The following is a 16,257-nucleotide window of genomic DNA, read 5'->3' as shown; positions in this document are numbered from 1 at the left end:
AAATATACCTTGAAAAAAAAAAAAACATTTTCCTACTCCCCTCTTCTTTCTTTTCTGGTTTAAAATATGCTTTTCTGCTCTGTGCTATGATCTCCATGCTTGAGGAGGGCATGTATGAGAAGAGAGAGCTATTTCCTGCTGCCTTTAAGGGAAGTATGACAGTTCCATCACCCTGTCTGCACAGGAGGTTATTAACACGATTGTTCTTGTGTGCTTCATAATTCTGATCAGCCTCAGGACTGAGCTGCAGGAATCCCAAAGTCACACCTGACTGTCAGCCTCCATCTGCTACTTCAGCATGGCATGAACTGTTCCAAGAGAGCAAACAGTTGTAATCTGGTGCCTCCTTTAGATGGCAAAGGAGTGAAAGCCTCTAGGACCCAGAGGGTTGGGTGCTGCAGGCATTTATCCCACCTGTATGACTGGCTGGCTGTACATGGACCACGTCTAACTGTGGCCTGCTTTCTCTACACTCTGTTATATTCTTTTTGTTTCATGCAGAAATGGGCACAGTTTTCCCTCACCCCCCTTTCTTCTGTTTTCCTGGTGTTGCTTGTGTTGCAAAACAGTGCATGGCAGAGCTGTTCCAGGGAGAGCCTAAATTCCCAAGACCAACAGGTCAGGTCCAAGCCCATTTTAAGCTGGAAAGGAGGATTCAGTATAAAGTGAAGTCAGTTTGGGGATGCAGGTCATCAAGAACTGTCAGTCAATTCATTATTTTCAAATATTATAGTAAGCAGAAACACACTGTCATCCTAAACAGGCAAACAATTCTCCAAAATAATAAAAACTAAAATGCTTTTTTTTTCTGTAAAACTTTGCGATCCAGAAAACAATAGTGTTATGGGGGAAACTGATTTTAAAAAAAAGAAAGATCTCAGAAATACACTCAAAATCAGAAGAGACAGTAAGAAATTAGCAAGGTTGTGTCTTAAGTCATATCATTAGACACTGCCCCTCCTGTTTCACTGAAATTAGTGATTTAGGTGGGCAAGTTCTCCCTGTCAGAGGGTTGGATTTTAATGTTCTTGTCTGTAGTTTTGCAGCAACAAAAAGCACATGGTGTCCGTGCTTTGCAATTATTTAAAACAATAAAAGCAAGTACAAAAAATGAGTAATTTACCCTTTTTACCACACAATAGCTCTCACTGTCACTAGAAACAGTCACTGCTTTTTGGCTTTTGCCTCAATATCCATCCCCTGGTGCTCTGAAAGGCGAACAAAGCAAAGTGGGACTACAGTGTGTCTGTGCAAATCTGTGAATCATGGCTGGGATGAGTGTGGACTTGCAACCTGTGTAGGTGGCTAGTTTGCTGAAGCACAGGAGTAGCATGAGCTCCTAAAGAAACTGAACTGGTTCTTTCTGAGGTTATCCAGATGTGTTGACTTCGTAGCCACAACTCTGGCTCTGAGGGTCCCTTCGCATTGGCAAGCAGCACAGCCATCCCTATTGGGGCATGTGGCAGGAAGGTGGGTGGGACAGCTGAGGCTTCCTGGTGGTTCCTTCTTGGTAATACCCACACCAGGACGTGTTCTATATCCACACAGTATCTCAAGAGGTTTCCTCAGAAAGCCAAAAACCTCTCTGTCAAAATCAACACTGATTTTGCAATGAGCTTGTCAACCAGCAGCACCCAGTATCTGTAGGCACACACAGGCCGTGGGCCTGGTATGTGAGAAACAGGAGCAAGGAAGAGCCTGTGCCCAGTGGGAGCAAGGTCAGGTGACATGGGAAAAATACAGAGATGCTGCTTGCCACTGTAGGGAGAAAATTCATGCAGCCAAAGCTCAGCTGGAGTTGAAGCTGGCCAGAATTGTGGGGGACAATGAAAAAAAGCTTTTTCAAATATATTAATGGCAGTAGGCAGTGTAAAAATAACATCAGCCCATTACAGGATGAGGATAGTCACCTCACAAACAGGATGTGGACAAGGCAGAGGTGCTTAATGCATTCTTTGCCTCTGTCTTCAACATGGCTGATGGACCAAGTGGGTCTCAGTGCCCTGAGCTTGGAGGACCATGACTTTGAGTATGATCAATTCCCAGCTGACCCTGAAATTGTGCAGGATCTGCTGCTCCAGCTGGATCCCTACAGATCTATGGGGCCTACTCGGATTCATCTAAGAATCCTCAAAGAGCTGGCTGATGTCATTGCAAAACCTCTCTCAATAATTTTTGAATAGTCTTGGGAATCCAGAGAGGTCCCAGCTGACTGGAAGGTGGTGAACATTGTCCTGATTTTCAAGATGGGAAAGAAGGAGGACCCCAGAAACTACAGGCCTGTCAGTCTCACTTCAGTGCCTGGTCAAGTTATGGAGGAGATGATTCTGGGAGGTATTGAAAAACACCTGAGAGACAGCTCAATCATTGGTCACAGCCAGCATGGCTTCATGAGAGGCAAGTCCTGCCTATCAAACCTGATTTCCTTTATGACAGGGTAACCTGTCCAGTTGATCAAGGGAAGATAGTTGGTGTAATATTTTTGGGTTTCAGTAAAGCTTTTGATACTTTCTCTCATAGTATCCTCTGGACAAAATGTCCGTTCCTCAGCTGGATAAACACATCCTGTGATGGGTGAGCAGCTGGCTCATGGGTGGGGCACAGAGGTCTACAGTGAATGGGGGGACATCAAACTGGGGACCTGTCACCAGTGGGCTTCCACAGGGCTCCATCCTTGGCCCTGTGCTCTTCAATATCTTCATCAGTGACCTGGACACAGGACTGGAGGGGATACTAAGCAAGTTCACAAATGATACAAAACTGGGAGGCACTGTTGGCTCCCTCAAGGGCAGGGAGGCCCTGCAGAGAGACCTGGACAAATGAGAGGACTGGGCAATCACCAGCCATAGGAAGTTCAACAAGGGGAAGTGGCAGATTCTGCACCTGGGATGGTGCAGCCCTGGATGTACAGACTGGAGAATGAGAAGCCAGAGAGCAGTGCCTTGGAGAGGGACCTGGGAGTCCTGGTCCATGGCAAGTTGAACATGAGTCAGCAGTGCCCTGGCAGCCAGGAGGGCAAGGGAGGGGATTGTCCAGTGCTCTGCACCGAGGCAGCCTCACCTCGAGTGTTGGGGGCAGTTTTGGGCACTGCAATAGAAAAAAGATATAAACCTGTTCGGGAGTGCCCAAAGGAAGGCAATGAAGATGGTGAAGGGCCTTGAGGGGAAGCCATGTGAGGAACGGCTGAGGTCGCTTGGTCTGTTCAGCCTGGAGGAGACTGAGGGGAGACCCCATCGCAGTCTGCAGCTTCCTCACGAGGTAAAAGCAGAGGGGTAGGCACTGATCTCTTCTCTCTGGTGACCAGTGACAGGACCCAAGGGAATGGCTGGAGTTGTGTCAGGGGAGGCTGAGGTTGGATATCAGGAAAAGGTTCTTCACCCAGAGGGTGCTTGGGCACTGGAACAGGTTCCCCAGGGCAGTGGTCACAGCACCAAGCCTGACAGGGCTGAAGAGGTGTTCAGACAATGCTCTCAGGCACATGGTGTGACTCTTGAGGATCGTCCTGTGCAGGGCCAGGAGTTGGACTCGATGATCCTTGTGGGTCCCTTCCAACTCAGAAGATTCTGTCACATACTGAAGAGAATACTTTCCTAATCTCTGAGTATCTTTTCCTGAAGTATGGTGGCTTGTGGCATTCCTTGATGGTTTCAGCATGGTCTTGCACATTCAGTCCTGAGACTGGATAATGTCCATGCCAGAGACATGAAGGATCTGCAAATACATAACCTTCTTCTTCATCTAACCAGATACAGGTGGATACTAGAACTGGGGTTGGTTTGTTTGTTCGTTTTAAACCTGTTCTTCCAAAGGGATTAAGGAGTAGTTAGGGCCTCTATCCCTCCAGTTCTGGTTGCCAGCAGCTCTTTTATCTCCTTATGGTAGGAGAGAGAGTGTGGTTGTTCTGGTGTGGGATGCTGCTGGGACCTGAAGGCTCTTGATGCTCTTACTGAGGGTCCTGGGATGTAGCTCCGTGTTCCACAGCTATGTGTACTGCTCTGGCCAAAGCTCTGGTTCTCCAGTGAGAAAGCTGCTCCTTCCTTTGTCTCCTGCTGCTCTCCACGTCCCTATTCTGTCATGTCTTGCTGTCCCCAGCAGTTTCTGATGCCCCAGGCCTGTGGTGCACACAGTGACAGCAATAGCAGGGCGCTGAGGGTGCTACAGGCAGTGCAGTTACTCAATACTCTGTGTTCACGTTCTTCCCCTTTTTTGTTTAAAATTGGGAATTAATTAATTATTAAATAATAAGCTTTGGTTTGAAAACTAATTCAAATCATCCTTGCTCAAGTGCTACAAAGAAACATAGGGTAAAGTTATGCAATGATACTCACCCCCTTCCCTGCTTAGAAACCCCACCAGGAACCAAGAATTCACCATTGTGATGTACATCAACCTTTACTCTGTTATCAGCAGTCTGCTATTAGGGGAACTCATTCCTCTTCCTTCCCCTTCCGAGAATCCAGAGAGCAAACTATCACAAATCCATTACAGGTCAGGGTCTGAAACCACAGCCTCCACTCCCCCCCCCGAGGACCAGCTGTGTATTGTGGGGTAGCTGAGTTAGTTTGATTTTGCCTGAACAGGTGTAGTTTGTACTAATATCATGCCAAAACTTGACCCAGAATGGCCCCTATTGTTTTCCTTCTGTTGTTACAAAATTGCTTTAATGTTTCAATGTAGTATTTCCATAAGCATCTTTCTTTTCCAGGTGTCTCTGACTATTAAAGTCAGGGTTTGTTCATGTCAAGGTAGTATTAGATTAGCTCTTTCAAGGTAAGCAGTGCTAGTAGGTGAGTGTGGTGGTTGTGTGTACAAGTCAGCTTGTACTGAATAAAGTTGGTGTAATGAGCTGAGCTCAATTTGTTATGCAAAACTCCTTACTTGATACCACTTTATGGGTACCAGCCCTGAATCAGAAACCATTTTTCTGAACATCATGATCACAGGTTGTTATCTTATGTTCTATTCTCTTCATTTCTGTTTCTTTTCAGGGAAGGATCATGTTTGCAGATTTATTGGCTGTGGAAGAAATGAAAAGTTTAATTATGTGGTCATGCAGCTTCAGGTGAGTTCTGTTCTTCGCCCCTCCCATCTGTCCAGTAGAGATGGCATCACCGAGAAGGATTTACACTGAGAGAATAAGGCCAAGCAGTGGTGTAAAGACTTGGTTGGACACAGAAAGAGGATGGAATGGAAGACAGTGAGAAGGGGTGGTGTTGCTCTGATAACCCTTGGGATGGCTCCAGTCGTCAGTATGTGCTAAAATATTTCATAGCTCTGCTTTTCTGTTTAAGATGCCTTTCTGTCAGTTTTCTGAGGGAAAGCACTCAGTTCAGAATGCTCCCAGGAGCAACCCACAGCGTTGTGCAGCAGTGGCAGCTCTTTGAAATACCTCCTGCTGAGCTGTGATGCAGCATTCAAAATATGTCTTGTATCAGAGCTCAGAGTGAGAGCAGCGGTGTCACAGCAGCAGCACAGTTTCTCTGTGAAAGGCCGTGATCTCTGGCTCCTCTGTCTCTCCCAAGCTCAGCAGTAACTCAGCTTCTGCTGTGGAAGTGTTTACTCCTGTTTGAACGCTGCTGATACCAAGTCAATAAGGGCAAATACTTGGGTAGCTACTACACGGTGACTGCACTGCTAGACAGGGTAGATGAAGTAAAGCAGGTACCAGCAGATCCAAGTACTTCTTTAAAATAATCTTCTGATTCTTTTGTAGTTCTGCTTTGCAAGACAGTTGTATAAAACCAGTAAACTCCTGGTGCTTGGGTTTGCCTTTTATGTACCGTTGGCATCCCAACTACTGTTATGGATAGAAAAAATTCTTTTGCTCTCTAAACAACCCTGGCTATTGCTGCTGCTGCAGTGTGAGTGTGAATATGAATCGTGAAGGGGCTGGCCTGGACCTCATGGAAGAACAAGGCTTCTACCCAATCCTGTCCTTACCAAGCCTGATAGAAGGGACTTAACCTTGGAAAAAAATTTTTCTGCATGGATTCTCTTTCTAGTTTGTTCTTGACTATGTAACCGAGCTCGTAGAGTAGGCAGAGCTAAAAATAATTTCATTATTTGCAGATGAAGACACTGATATACAAAGCATTAGCTGGTTTTGCACCATCACTCTTCAGGCTAAAATTCTCCTTCAAGACCTGCTGAGACATGGTTTATCATGTGTCCCTCGACTGTTGTGTACTGCAGTTCTCCATTTCTCTTCAGTCACCAGCTTCCACTCTTAAGCTTTGCAACTCATTGCATCTGCTCTGTTCTGTAATCAGCCTGACAGTGTTTATTTGGAAAATAGTGCTCATTTTGTGTCTTTTCCTGGTAGCAGTAGCAGCTGGGGAAACTTATGGCACATTTCAGTGTGCAGCCCTGAAAAAAATGAGTCTTGCTTTCCATGTTACCATTGGATAAGAGAGCTGGTGTTCAAGGAACAGCTTTACAGTGGAAAGCAAGATCTGCTGTCAGTTCAGTAGCTTGGATGTTTCAGGATAGCGATGACAAAGCTGTGCTGCCTCTAGTGAAGTGTCACAGAAATTCAAGAAGTTAAGCACTAGAGAGGTGATTTAGCTTGATTTTGTTCATGTTAAGGAGCAAACCTGGGTGGGCTGCTGTGCCTGAACTGTATCTATGAGCTGGCCTCTATCAGGTGTGATTCTTCAAGGGTCCAGAGCCTGAAGTGAAACATGGCTCAAAACAATTTGAGAGACTTGTCATATGCTACATGAGCCAGCTGGCACTTTAATGTCTGTAAATAACTTGAGAACTGGAAATGGGTGGATGAAGAGATGGCATTTGGAGAGCAATCTCTGTTTTCTCCTCAACTGTTTGGAATCTTTTATATATTTGCTGTTGGGAATTTTGTTCGAATTCATGTGGACTTATATTATAAGCATAGGTCTTCTATAGATGATAGATGTCTTCTATAGATGTCTTCACAGAAGCAGAATCAGGAGACTCTAAAGCATAGTAATGAACAGCATGTCCCTGTAGCTTTTGTTCTTGATGCATGTTCTCTGAAACAGCAGACTCTTATTCCTAATGTTTTTAATGAGTTGCTAAATGCATTCGTTCTGTGGATTAGAAGAGCACTTTGCCATGGAATACAGTCATTTTAGTAGCTTCTCTTTACAATGCTAAAGAGGTATAGGCAAAACTGAGATGACAGACATCAAAGAAGACTGGGATTTTTCTTGCATTTACTCTGCCCTTTTTTCCTTTTTCTTTCCTAAATTGTCTTTATTTTCATGCATAGCTGGTAGCCTTTTTGTTTTTCCTCAGAAATTTAATTAACTGGAGGTAAATTAGCAATTTGTTATGATAAGTATTAAGTCAGTGGAAAAATCCTCCTCTTCTGATTTTGGGTATGATTCTCTTGATAGACAACTTTCCCCATTGTGGTGTTGCCACAACAATGCTGGCTTGAGCTTGAACCAGACAATGTGTGCTAGGAAGTTTCTGATGAAACTGCAGCATCATGACCTGCTTATCGAATTTGTACTGCTTTAATCTCTGGATGGCTCAGAGAACAGTCAGAGGTTGTTCTTAAATCAGCTTCTGTATGGTCTGAGTTTAACAGTAAGGAGATGCTGGTCTCTACAGTCTGAGGCACTGCTTGCTGTCCATGCTGTGCCTATTGCACAAATAGTGACCAGCTGATTTCCCAAGATAACAGTCTGGTATCTTATCAGCAAATGCATCACTTAAAAGCTAAAATGGACTGCTGGAAGATCTTATGCAAGAAATAAAGCAGACATGAGGTGAGCACCGCTCTGAGTAGCATGTCTGCTTTTTTGGGGTTGCATGTTAGAACTCACAGCTGTGAAAGGCTCTGCTTTTGTGTGATGGTTTAAGTGTTTTATTGACTGTTTCAGGGCCGAAATCTTGCAGATCTCAGAAGGAGTCAGCCTCGAGGGACTTTCACACTGAGCACAACGCTGCGATTGGGCAAACAGATTCTGGAATCAATAGAAGCCATTCACTCTGTGGGATTCCTGCATCGTGACATCAAGCCTGTATGTGGTTTTGGAAATTTTCCTTTTGGTTGTATGTCTGTCTGTTTTGCTTGAGTCAGTAAAGACAGTCTGAGTATGGGCAGGTCTCAGCAGATACGTTTAGGCCTCCTTGCACACTCCCACTGTCTGATATGCTGGCTACTTCCTAGAGGTACAGAATAGTAATATAGTATTGTCCTTCCTTTAAGTGCTTAGCAAACCAGCTTTTATTGGCAGAGGCTGCTCCATGGTGGGTTGGTAGCTGTCAGCCATGCTTGCACCAGTCAAGATCCCATGATGAAGCAATCTAGTTCTGAATGGTCCTTTGGAGTCCAGCCAATTATCACCGTTAAAGTTGTTCAGAAAGGAAGTCTTGTTCTGTGATGCATCACTTGAATAAATGCTAATTCATGTGTTTGACTAAGCTAAATCATACTCTTAATCCTGTATGAGTGATTGCCAAAAGAATTGGAGCACAGTTTCCGCTGTCAGAAACACAGTCACATTGTTGGTCATCTGCCTGGGCAAAGCACAGTAATTCCAAGTCTCGTTGTAGAAGCCAGTCTTGTTCCTACAGCTCTTCACTACTTGACCTGAACACTTATTGCTGCATCATACCTGAGACCAGCTTCCTTCTAGCAAACTCATTTGCTCCTTTTAAAATCAGCTGCTTTTGGCTGACCAGATTCAGCTGAAAACCAGTAACTGATGTGGTTGGCTACAAATCCTTTAGTGGACATCCATTATGGTAAAGGATAGAACTTTAAGATTGAGGTAAAAAAAAAAGAGCTGCTCCATTTGCTTTTTATTGGTTTATTTACTAAGAACCAAGCCTGGTGGTTTCTATATGTCTGAACGTTCAGATAGATCTAGGCAATACAATACAGTAAATGGAGATTCTGGGAGTTAGGGCAGAATAATTCATGCTAGCAGCTAAACCATGAACAGAAGCATTTGTCTACAATAACTCCAGCCTGTTATGCATGTCATGGAGCTCTCACTGCAGAGCTAGTGGTGTTAAATGTAGCTCTTTCTCACAGCAGCTGAAATTTAGCTCAGCTAATGTGAATTCTAGCAATTTTGAGACTCCACAGTCTCTTATCTGCGAAGTGAACTTTTCATCAAGGCAGTGGTTCTCTAATCATGACGTTTAAGGTGCATCTTAAAATTAATATCTTTGACTTGTTTCCACCAGAGGTATGTGGAGCTGCATGATAAAGTTTTGCCAACAAATGGCCACCTTACCCAAGCTGCTGGCATCAATTTGACTTTCTTTCTTTGCTTCTTTGTCCAGTCCAACTTTGCCATGGGCCGCTTACCTTCAACATACAGGAAGTGCTACATGTTAGACTTTGGTCTGGCTCGGCAGTACACCAACACTACTGGGGAAGTCCGACCAGTAAGTACATTTCAAGGAGGTTTTTTTTTTCCATTTCTGCAACTGATTAGGAATGGAAAGGTTTTGTGGTTCTGTTTGTTTTGTTGTTGTTGTGCATGGTCATTATACTGGGCTACATTTTCTGCCAGGTGAGAAGCAGCAGGTGACTTCAGCTGAGTTGGGGATCTGAGAAGGGATGCTTGATTTTGTCTTACCAGATGTGTGGCTTTTTTTTTTTTTTTTAATTTCCTTTAGGATTATCATGTTTTCCACAGGCTTGCAATACTTACTGAGTACAATATGGACTAACAAAGAGGGCGAGCCCAATGCTGGCCATGTAACTTCTGTAGCCCCAGGGGACTGGTCTAGTTCAGTTCTCTGTGATCTGGGGAAACAGGTTGGTATATTCTTAAAGCTTTTTATAAAAAAGTGTGCTAGAAGTTAGAGGCTGACCTGATCTCTGAGGCTGAACTTACTGTGAGCTGCAACCTGTAATGCTGTTCTCACCCTTTGTGGCTTTGGTTTTATGTCTATTGACTCTGTCCAGATTTCCTAGCAGGGATATTTCAGTGTGCCTGCCTGGAGGGGAAGTATGGGCAGGGGGCATTCTCTGTGCCATATAATATGGGTTTTATCTTCAGTTCTTTTACCAGCACAATGTTATCTGGGGTCACTCATAAGGATGTGTAAAGCTTCAGATATTCTGGGATCTGTCAGAGAATTCCTAGATGTATTTCAGAACACAGTGCAAGCAGAGAGTGCTCATACAATCTCTCTGTTTATCATCCTAGGCTTACAGCTTTTGGTCTGCACACCTTTTCCATCTGCAAGATAATTGTTGTTCTGGAAAATGTTGATAATGTGCTAGCTAAATACAGAGACTCTGTAGTGCCGGGTATTGCTGGGCAGTGGGAAAAAAGCAAAGGCTACTGAGCAGATTTTGTGTCCTTAGTAGATTAATATAGCTGAGGAATTTTTCTTTTTTTCTTTTCTTCTTTTTTTTTTTTTGTTTTTTTGTAAGTCTTTTCAGTTTTCTTTTTCCCTGTAGTTGGGAGCAGCTCCAAAGGTTGTGCCTGCATCTTGAAAGACACTCATTACATACTACTGGACTTCCTCATCAATGCTTTATAGTTTGGGGATAACCCTTCTCCATATTGCCCTTTACAAAATGTGGCCCCCCTCCGTTCCTCTTTCTGCAGTCAGAATTCAAGTCCATTACAGACTGAAACTGGCAGTTGTTTTTCTGCAAAATTTCTTCATTTCTTAATGAAGTAATTATAGTTTACATCTGTATTTCAAGTCCCATTGTTTGAACATTGTTCTTTCTTTACAATTAAAGAAATTAATTTTTCCCAGTGTCTTTTCTTTTGTATCCTCTATTTTGTTCCTTTCTTACCATAATTTAAATTACTTCACTTTTATTTTGCTCCCAGGCCCTGTTTTTAGAAACAGCTCTACATCCAGCCTTGACATTTTCCAGGGGAAAAGATTCTTCAGCTGTGTCATACAAGCCATGTCCTGCTTGGGTTGGTGTGGGTGAGCGGGGGCTTTGTCAGAGTGCAGGACTCTGAGAAGGTTGGTCTTCGTTCTGGTCAATCTGGTGGTTGATTGCTTGCTTGCCACAGATGTGTCTCATAGAAGGATGAATGACATATGATCTTTTCCTAAAAAGATATATACAATCCCCAGGGGGTGGGAGTATGCTCTCGTGAAAGTAGTGAAAAGTCTCCGTTTGTTTGGGATATGGGAGGATCATACAGGGTAAAGTCTCATATACCTAATGTACCTATTCTCCCATGCCACACTTCAGGGGGTCAAGCTTTTTGACAGAAATGATACAGCAAAAAACCTCATAAATATTCACTTCAATGCCTTTTAACATTATGCAGTAGTCACTGGGCTGTTTGGTCCTTTTGTGTCCCTGCTGCCTGATACCACTTTGAGTCCCACTTATCAGACCGAGGCATTTGTCTGGAGAAGCACAGTGTGATTGCTGCCCAAGTAATGCACTGAGGATTAGGAAGGAGATGGAGGTGTAGGGTGGTATGAAGGCAAGAGAAATGAGAAATTTTGTGGTGGTTTTGTGTTTGGTTTTTTTTAAATAAGAACTTTATCACTTATTTCACCAAAGAGATTATTTCAAGCCAATAAGGTGAATTCTTTTCTCTCCATTCTCTTTCCATTCATTTATCCATGAAGAATACATTTATAACATAATCATCCTGAGCCTAGTATTTCTGTGGTTTGGTTCTGAGGTACAATACACAAGATAGGTGAGGGAAGGGGCTCACTCTCTTTTTTGGAAGCATGTCTGGATTTTGCTTTCAGTCATATTCAGTTTTTTAATGGAAGTTTTCTGCTCACGTAGGTTCTCTGCAGTTTCCTACAGTTTCAGAAGCATTGTCATACTTTATGAATAATACCATAAAAGTATTAGTTGTTTTCATATCCTCTGAAATTCAGAGCTTCAATCTTATTTATCACCATTTCAGAAAGACTCTGAATGACTTTCTAGTAATACAGATAATGAGCCAGGTGTTTAGGATGCTGTGGATTTGTTGGGTTTTTGGTTTTTTTTTAACTTACCGCTTGCCTCTAATTTTCTAGAGATTGATTAAAACTTTGAGGGGGGATCATTTCTACTCTGCATAATCTTCATTAAGCATTAGTTTTCTCCATCCTCAGCTGTCACCACTCTGGCTTCCCAGGCCTCCTTTTAAGGGCTATCCCAGCAGCTTTTTCCTAGGGAGAGGTTACTCTGCTGAGCCTTTGATGAGTGTTATGGGTTTGGTTTCCATGTCTGTATGGAGGATGGCTACTTGACAGTTTAACTTGATAGCTCAGCATTTGTAAGGTTATGGTCCACTTGATGTAACTGAATCCAGATTTTTTCTGAATCTGAATTTATCCTGTGCTTCGAGGAAAACAAAACTGATCTCCCTTATGTGGGATGCTAATATTAGCACAAATGCTAGTCCTTGGAGAAAAGCTGTTGTGATATGGATTTGCTTTCATAGGAATGCTGTCACCCCTCTACTGCTTGCCCATTGCCACATGTTACAAAGTCTGCTGGGTAACAGTCTGTAGGAACTTACATTGCTCTGTAAAGACAGAAGATGGTTGGGGCCAGAAGGTGTGTAAGGAAGCATTAGCAAATTTTTTTCCCCTCTGTTGGCAATCAGGGAAGCTCAGTTGTGCTCCACAGTCTCGTTATTTGATATTTCTTTGCAGGTTGTAGAAGTCAGTCTTTGATAGTTGCTCCTTTGGACAGGCAGAGCAGATGTGCATTGGTCCTGTAGCCATGTGGTGTCCGTGGTGTGCTGGGAGCTCCTTAGGGCCTGGCTAAAGGCTCTTTGGCTACCAGCAGCATTTCTGGCATTTGGATCACAGCCAACATCCTGGCTAGCAAGGGGGACTCTGGCCATTATGAAAAACAGGATAGACTGCTAGTGGACAAAAAATAATTTTTTCAGTGTGTTTTGTTTTCAAACACTTGCAAGGACAAGTTCCTGAGCAAGGAACTGACAGGCAGCTTGCCAGAACTGCTAGAGGCGATGCTGATTTCTGATGCTCCTCCCTGCCTCTCTAAGCCACACTCTCTCCTGTTTAAAAGGTGGCAAATTGTGGTTAAGATCTGTCATCTGTATTCACAAAGGTATGTTTGACCTGAAGTTTTCCATTTCTCAAGGGTGCACTGTCAGTGATAAATTCACAAAGTATCCCTGGTTCATTAAGCTTAGTAACATTTTTTGGTGCTCAAGACTTACGTTTTCTGACAAAAAGACAGTGGAAAAATTACTCAGTCACAGTAAACAGGGCCTTCTCCAGTGCTCTGAGTCTCCCAACATCCCTCTATGGAATATATCTTAATTTTGTGCACAGGTGTAAAGCTTAAATGAGAGGGATTTCAATATGCCTGCTTACATTCCACCTGTGGCTTAAATATATGGTGTTTGTGGTATTCTGCTATCAAGTGAGAATGCAGGAACTTCTGTAGGAGAGGAAGTTTTTGAACCTGAGACTTCCAAACTTTGGGTGCGTGATCTGATCATGGAGAGAAGAATCACGCACAGATTCAGAGTGGGTAAAGTTGAAAGGGACCACAGTGGGGCATCTGATCCAGCCTTCCTGCTCAAGCAGAGTCATCCCAGAGCACATGGCCCAGGATTGCATCCAGATGGTTCTTGAACATCTCCAGTGAGGGAGGCTCTACAGCCTCTCTGGGCAATCTGTCCCAGTGCTCGGGCACTGCTCAGTGAGGAACCTCTTCCTCATGGTCAGGTGGAACTTCCTGTGCCTCAGTTCCTGCCCGCTGCCTCTTGTCCCATTGCCCGGCACCGCCGAGCAGAGCCTGGTCCATCCTCTGAGCCCTCCCTGCAGACACTGACACACATGGATGAGGTTCCCTCTCAGTGTCTCTTCTCCAGCCTGAACAGGCCCAGCTCCCTCAGCCTTTCCTCAGAAGGGAGGGGCTCCAGTCCCTTCATCGTTTGCCACCCTCTGCTGGACCCTCTCCAGGAGCTCCTTGTCTCTCTTGTCCTGAGGAGCCCAGAACTGGACACAGCACTCCAGATGTGCCTCACCAGGGCTGGGTAGAGGGGCAGGATCACCTCCTTCAACCGGCTGGCAATGCTCTTCCTAATGCAGCCCAGGATACCATTGGCCTTCTTGTCCCCCAGGACACTGCTGGCCCGTGGACAGCTTGTTGTCCACTAGGTCCCCCAGGAAACTGCTTTTCTTCAGTGTTGTCCTTCTGTTATGACTACAAACCTCCATTTCTTGTTTTTTTGGTTCTGCTCAATGTTCACCAAAAAACTCCTGGATTGCTTCACCCTGCTGTATTGTCTCTGCAACATACAGGTGCAGGAGCAGTAGATATAGGAGTAATTCAAGCCTCCCAGGGCTTGCAATTGCAAGGCTTCCTTCAGTTTTGTAAAGAATGTTTCATCTATTTTTAATTCTTGGTCAGGCAGTCTGTAACAGGTGCCTACAACTAATTACGCTACCCGTAATGGTCACTTACCCATCAGTGGTGACTGTCCCATCCCCTGCTCCAAGGAAAGCTTCGTACATTCAATCCACTCCTGTGAAAATGCACCTGCTTGCCTTCCCAGTCCTTTTTTGCTGTTCATTGCAGCGCTCAAGCCATGCAAGCAGTCCCACCAAGTCTCTACAATCCCAGTGAGATCATAGATTTGCAGTGGCACATAGAGCACTAACCGCTGCTGTTTGTTACACATGTGTTGGTGGTTTTGGACAGGCACTTGAGGTGGGCCATTTGATGAGATGCAAAGTCTTGGCAGAGATGCTCTTGCTACTGTGTCAAATGGGTCCCTTCTTGTGCCAACAGTTTTTTTTTCCTCAAAGAGGGACCGGTGGTCATAGAAGCCAAAGCCCTGTCTTTGACAGCTTGGTGTTGACTTGCACAATGCATCTTCTGCTACCTAAGCTTCTCCCACTCCCCAGCAGGATTTAGGAGGAAAACCTGCAGATCCCCATGCCTCGAGGTCTGTAGTCACTCTTAGAATACTCAAGGTCGCTGCTTGAAAACCAGGTGCTTTTGGTGTTCCCGTGAAGTAGCTGCAAGTGTTAATAGTCAGATGGCCACACAAACTTGGCAATTTGTCCTTATTATCCCATATCCAGGCTCCCAACAAGCCACAAAGCTCTTGAGACGTTGAATTAGGTCAGTAGATGGGGACTTCTATTTCCTGCAGGAAGGAATCTTCAGTGATCATCAGTCACCTTTGCTTCCCTGTATGGGCATTTGATTCAGGCTCACATAGCTCCCCTGGCAAGGTTTTGTTCCTCCTCACCAGTTCCTAGGATACTTAATCTATTCTGCACCTGCAGATCTGCATGTGGGGCAGGAGCCTCCCTTCTGCTGCCAGCTTTCCCTTCTCTTGGGAATATCCATCTGTTACTCCTTTGAGCGCTAACTGCTAGCGTCCTTTTTTCCTTGCATTGCAGGGTTCTTGATTTTCCCTTCCAGAGGCTCTGTGAAGATTCTGTAGATCTCTTGTTCATGTGGGGAACCAGGCCCTGTGGCCCATCACCACCATTACTGCAGGTCCAGTGAGACCCACACGGTCCTGAGTGAAGTTTCTGGGCTCCCTCACACCCTTGCTTTGTTAAGTGCTGTCACAGCTGCTACAGCTCTGTTAGTTAGCAGTTTACTGTGCTGCTTATAAATGCCATAAAGAGCAGGAAAAATTAAATCAAAATTTTCATGCTTTTCATGCCAAAGTTTTTGTTAAACATCAAGAACGAACCTCGCAGTTAACCTTTGGTATAAAGGAAATCATGTTCTGAATTTGGCTGATTTCAAAACTCCTTGTTTATTGCCTTTTTAAAGGGCAACTATAGCTGGCACAACTCAAACGCGAGAGCAACGTATTTTGCAGTGCAATTTCTTGTAGTGTGGACCTTCTGAGGGGCTTATGTTTTTGAAAACTCAGCTGTACTGTATGGACTGGCTTGCCCTTGCCTGTATGCACAAATGCTGCAGAGAACACTGTTGGTGATATGCTACTTTTCTTTAGAAAAGCTGTCTAGACTTTTCCTAATTAGAAAGGTAGCTAGCCCAGCTAGTTACATTTCTGCTGATTTTGTTCTTTAGGAGAGTGTCAAATTTTCCTTCTGGTGTGTGGGGTCTAAACCAACATTATGCCTTTTAAAAATGAGTACTGCACATGCCAGATGAAACAGAATGCATCTGCCCACCCCTCTGTGACCTACCTGTAGGATATCCAGAAGCATCTTCTTTGGGACTGGAGACAAGTTGCCAGAGATGAAGAGAGCCAGTAATGCAATTGTTATGGTCCGTATGGAATAGGACGATGAAAACTACACCACCTTTTTAGTGCCTTTGTACAAATCTAGGTGAGATAA

General features: G+C 44.2%; 1 protein-coding gene across 4 annotated transcripts in view; it reads left to right on the top strand.

The window, feature by feature from the left end:
- The window catches only part of TTBK1 (tau tubulin kinase 1), a 108,950-nt gene that overhangs the window by 33,613 nt on the left and 59,080 nt on the right, over nucleotides 1-16,257 (top strand). For all 4 annotated transcript variants that reach the window (XM_032104201.1, XM_032104198.1, XM_032104199.1 and 1 more), the window contains 3 exons: nucleotides 4,989-5,062; nucleotides 7,869-8,009; nucleotides 9,283-9,387. In XM_032104201.1, the coding sequence (XP_031960092.1) occupies nucleotides 4,989-5,062; nucleotides 7,869-8,009; nucleotides 9,283-9,387 (320 nt within the window). The remainder of the gene's footprint in view (nucleotides 1-4,988; nucleotides 5,063-7,868; nucleotides 8,010-9,282; nucleotides 9,388-16,257) is intronic.

This window comes from Corvus moneduloides, chromosome 3, assembly GCF_009650955.1.
Source record: "Corvus moneduloides isolate bCorMon1 chromosome 3, bCorMon1.pri, whole genome shotgun sequence".
Classification (NCBI taxonomy): domain Eukaryota; kingdom Metazoa; phylum Chordata; class Aves; order Passeriformes; family Corvidae; genus Corvus; species Corvus moneduloides.
Note: the sequence above shows the minus strand (reverse complement) of the source record. Positions and strands in the feature narration are given on the sequence as shown.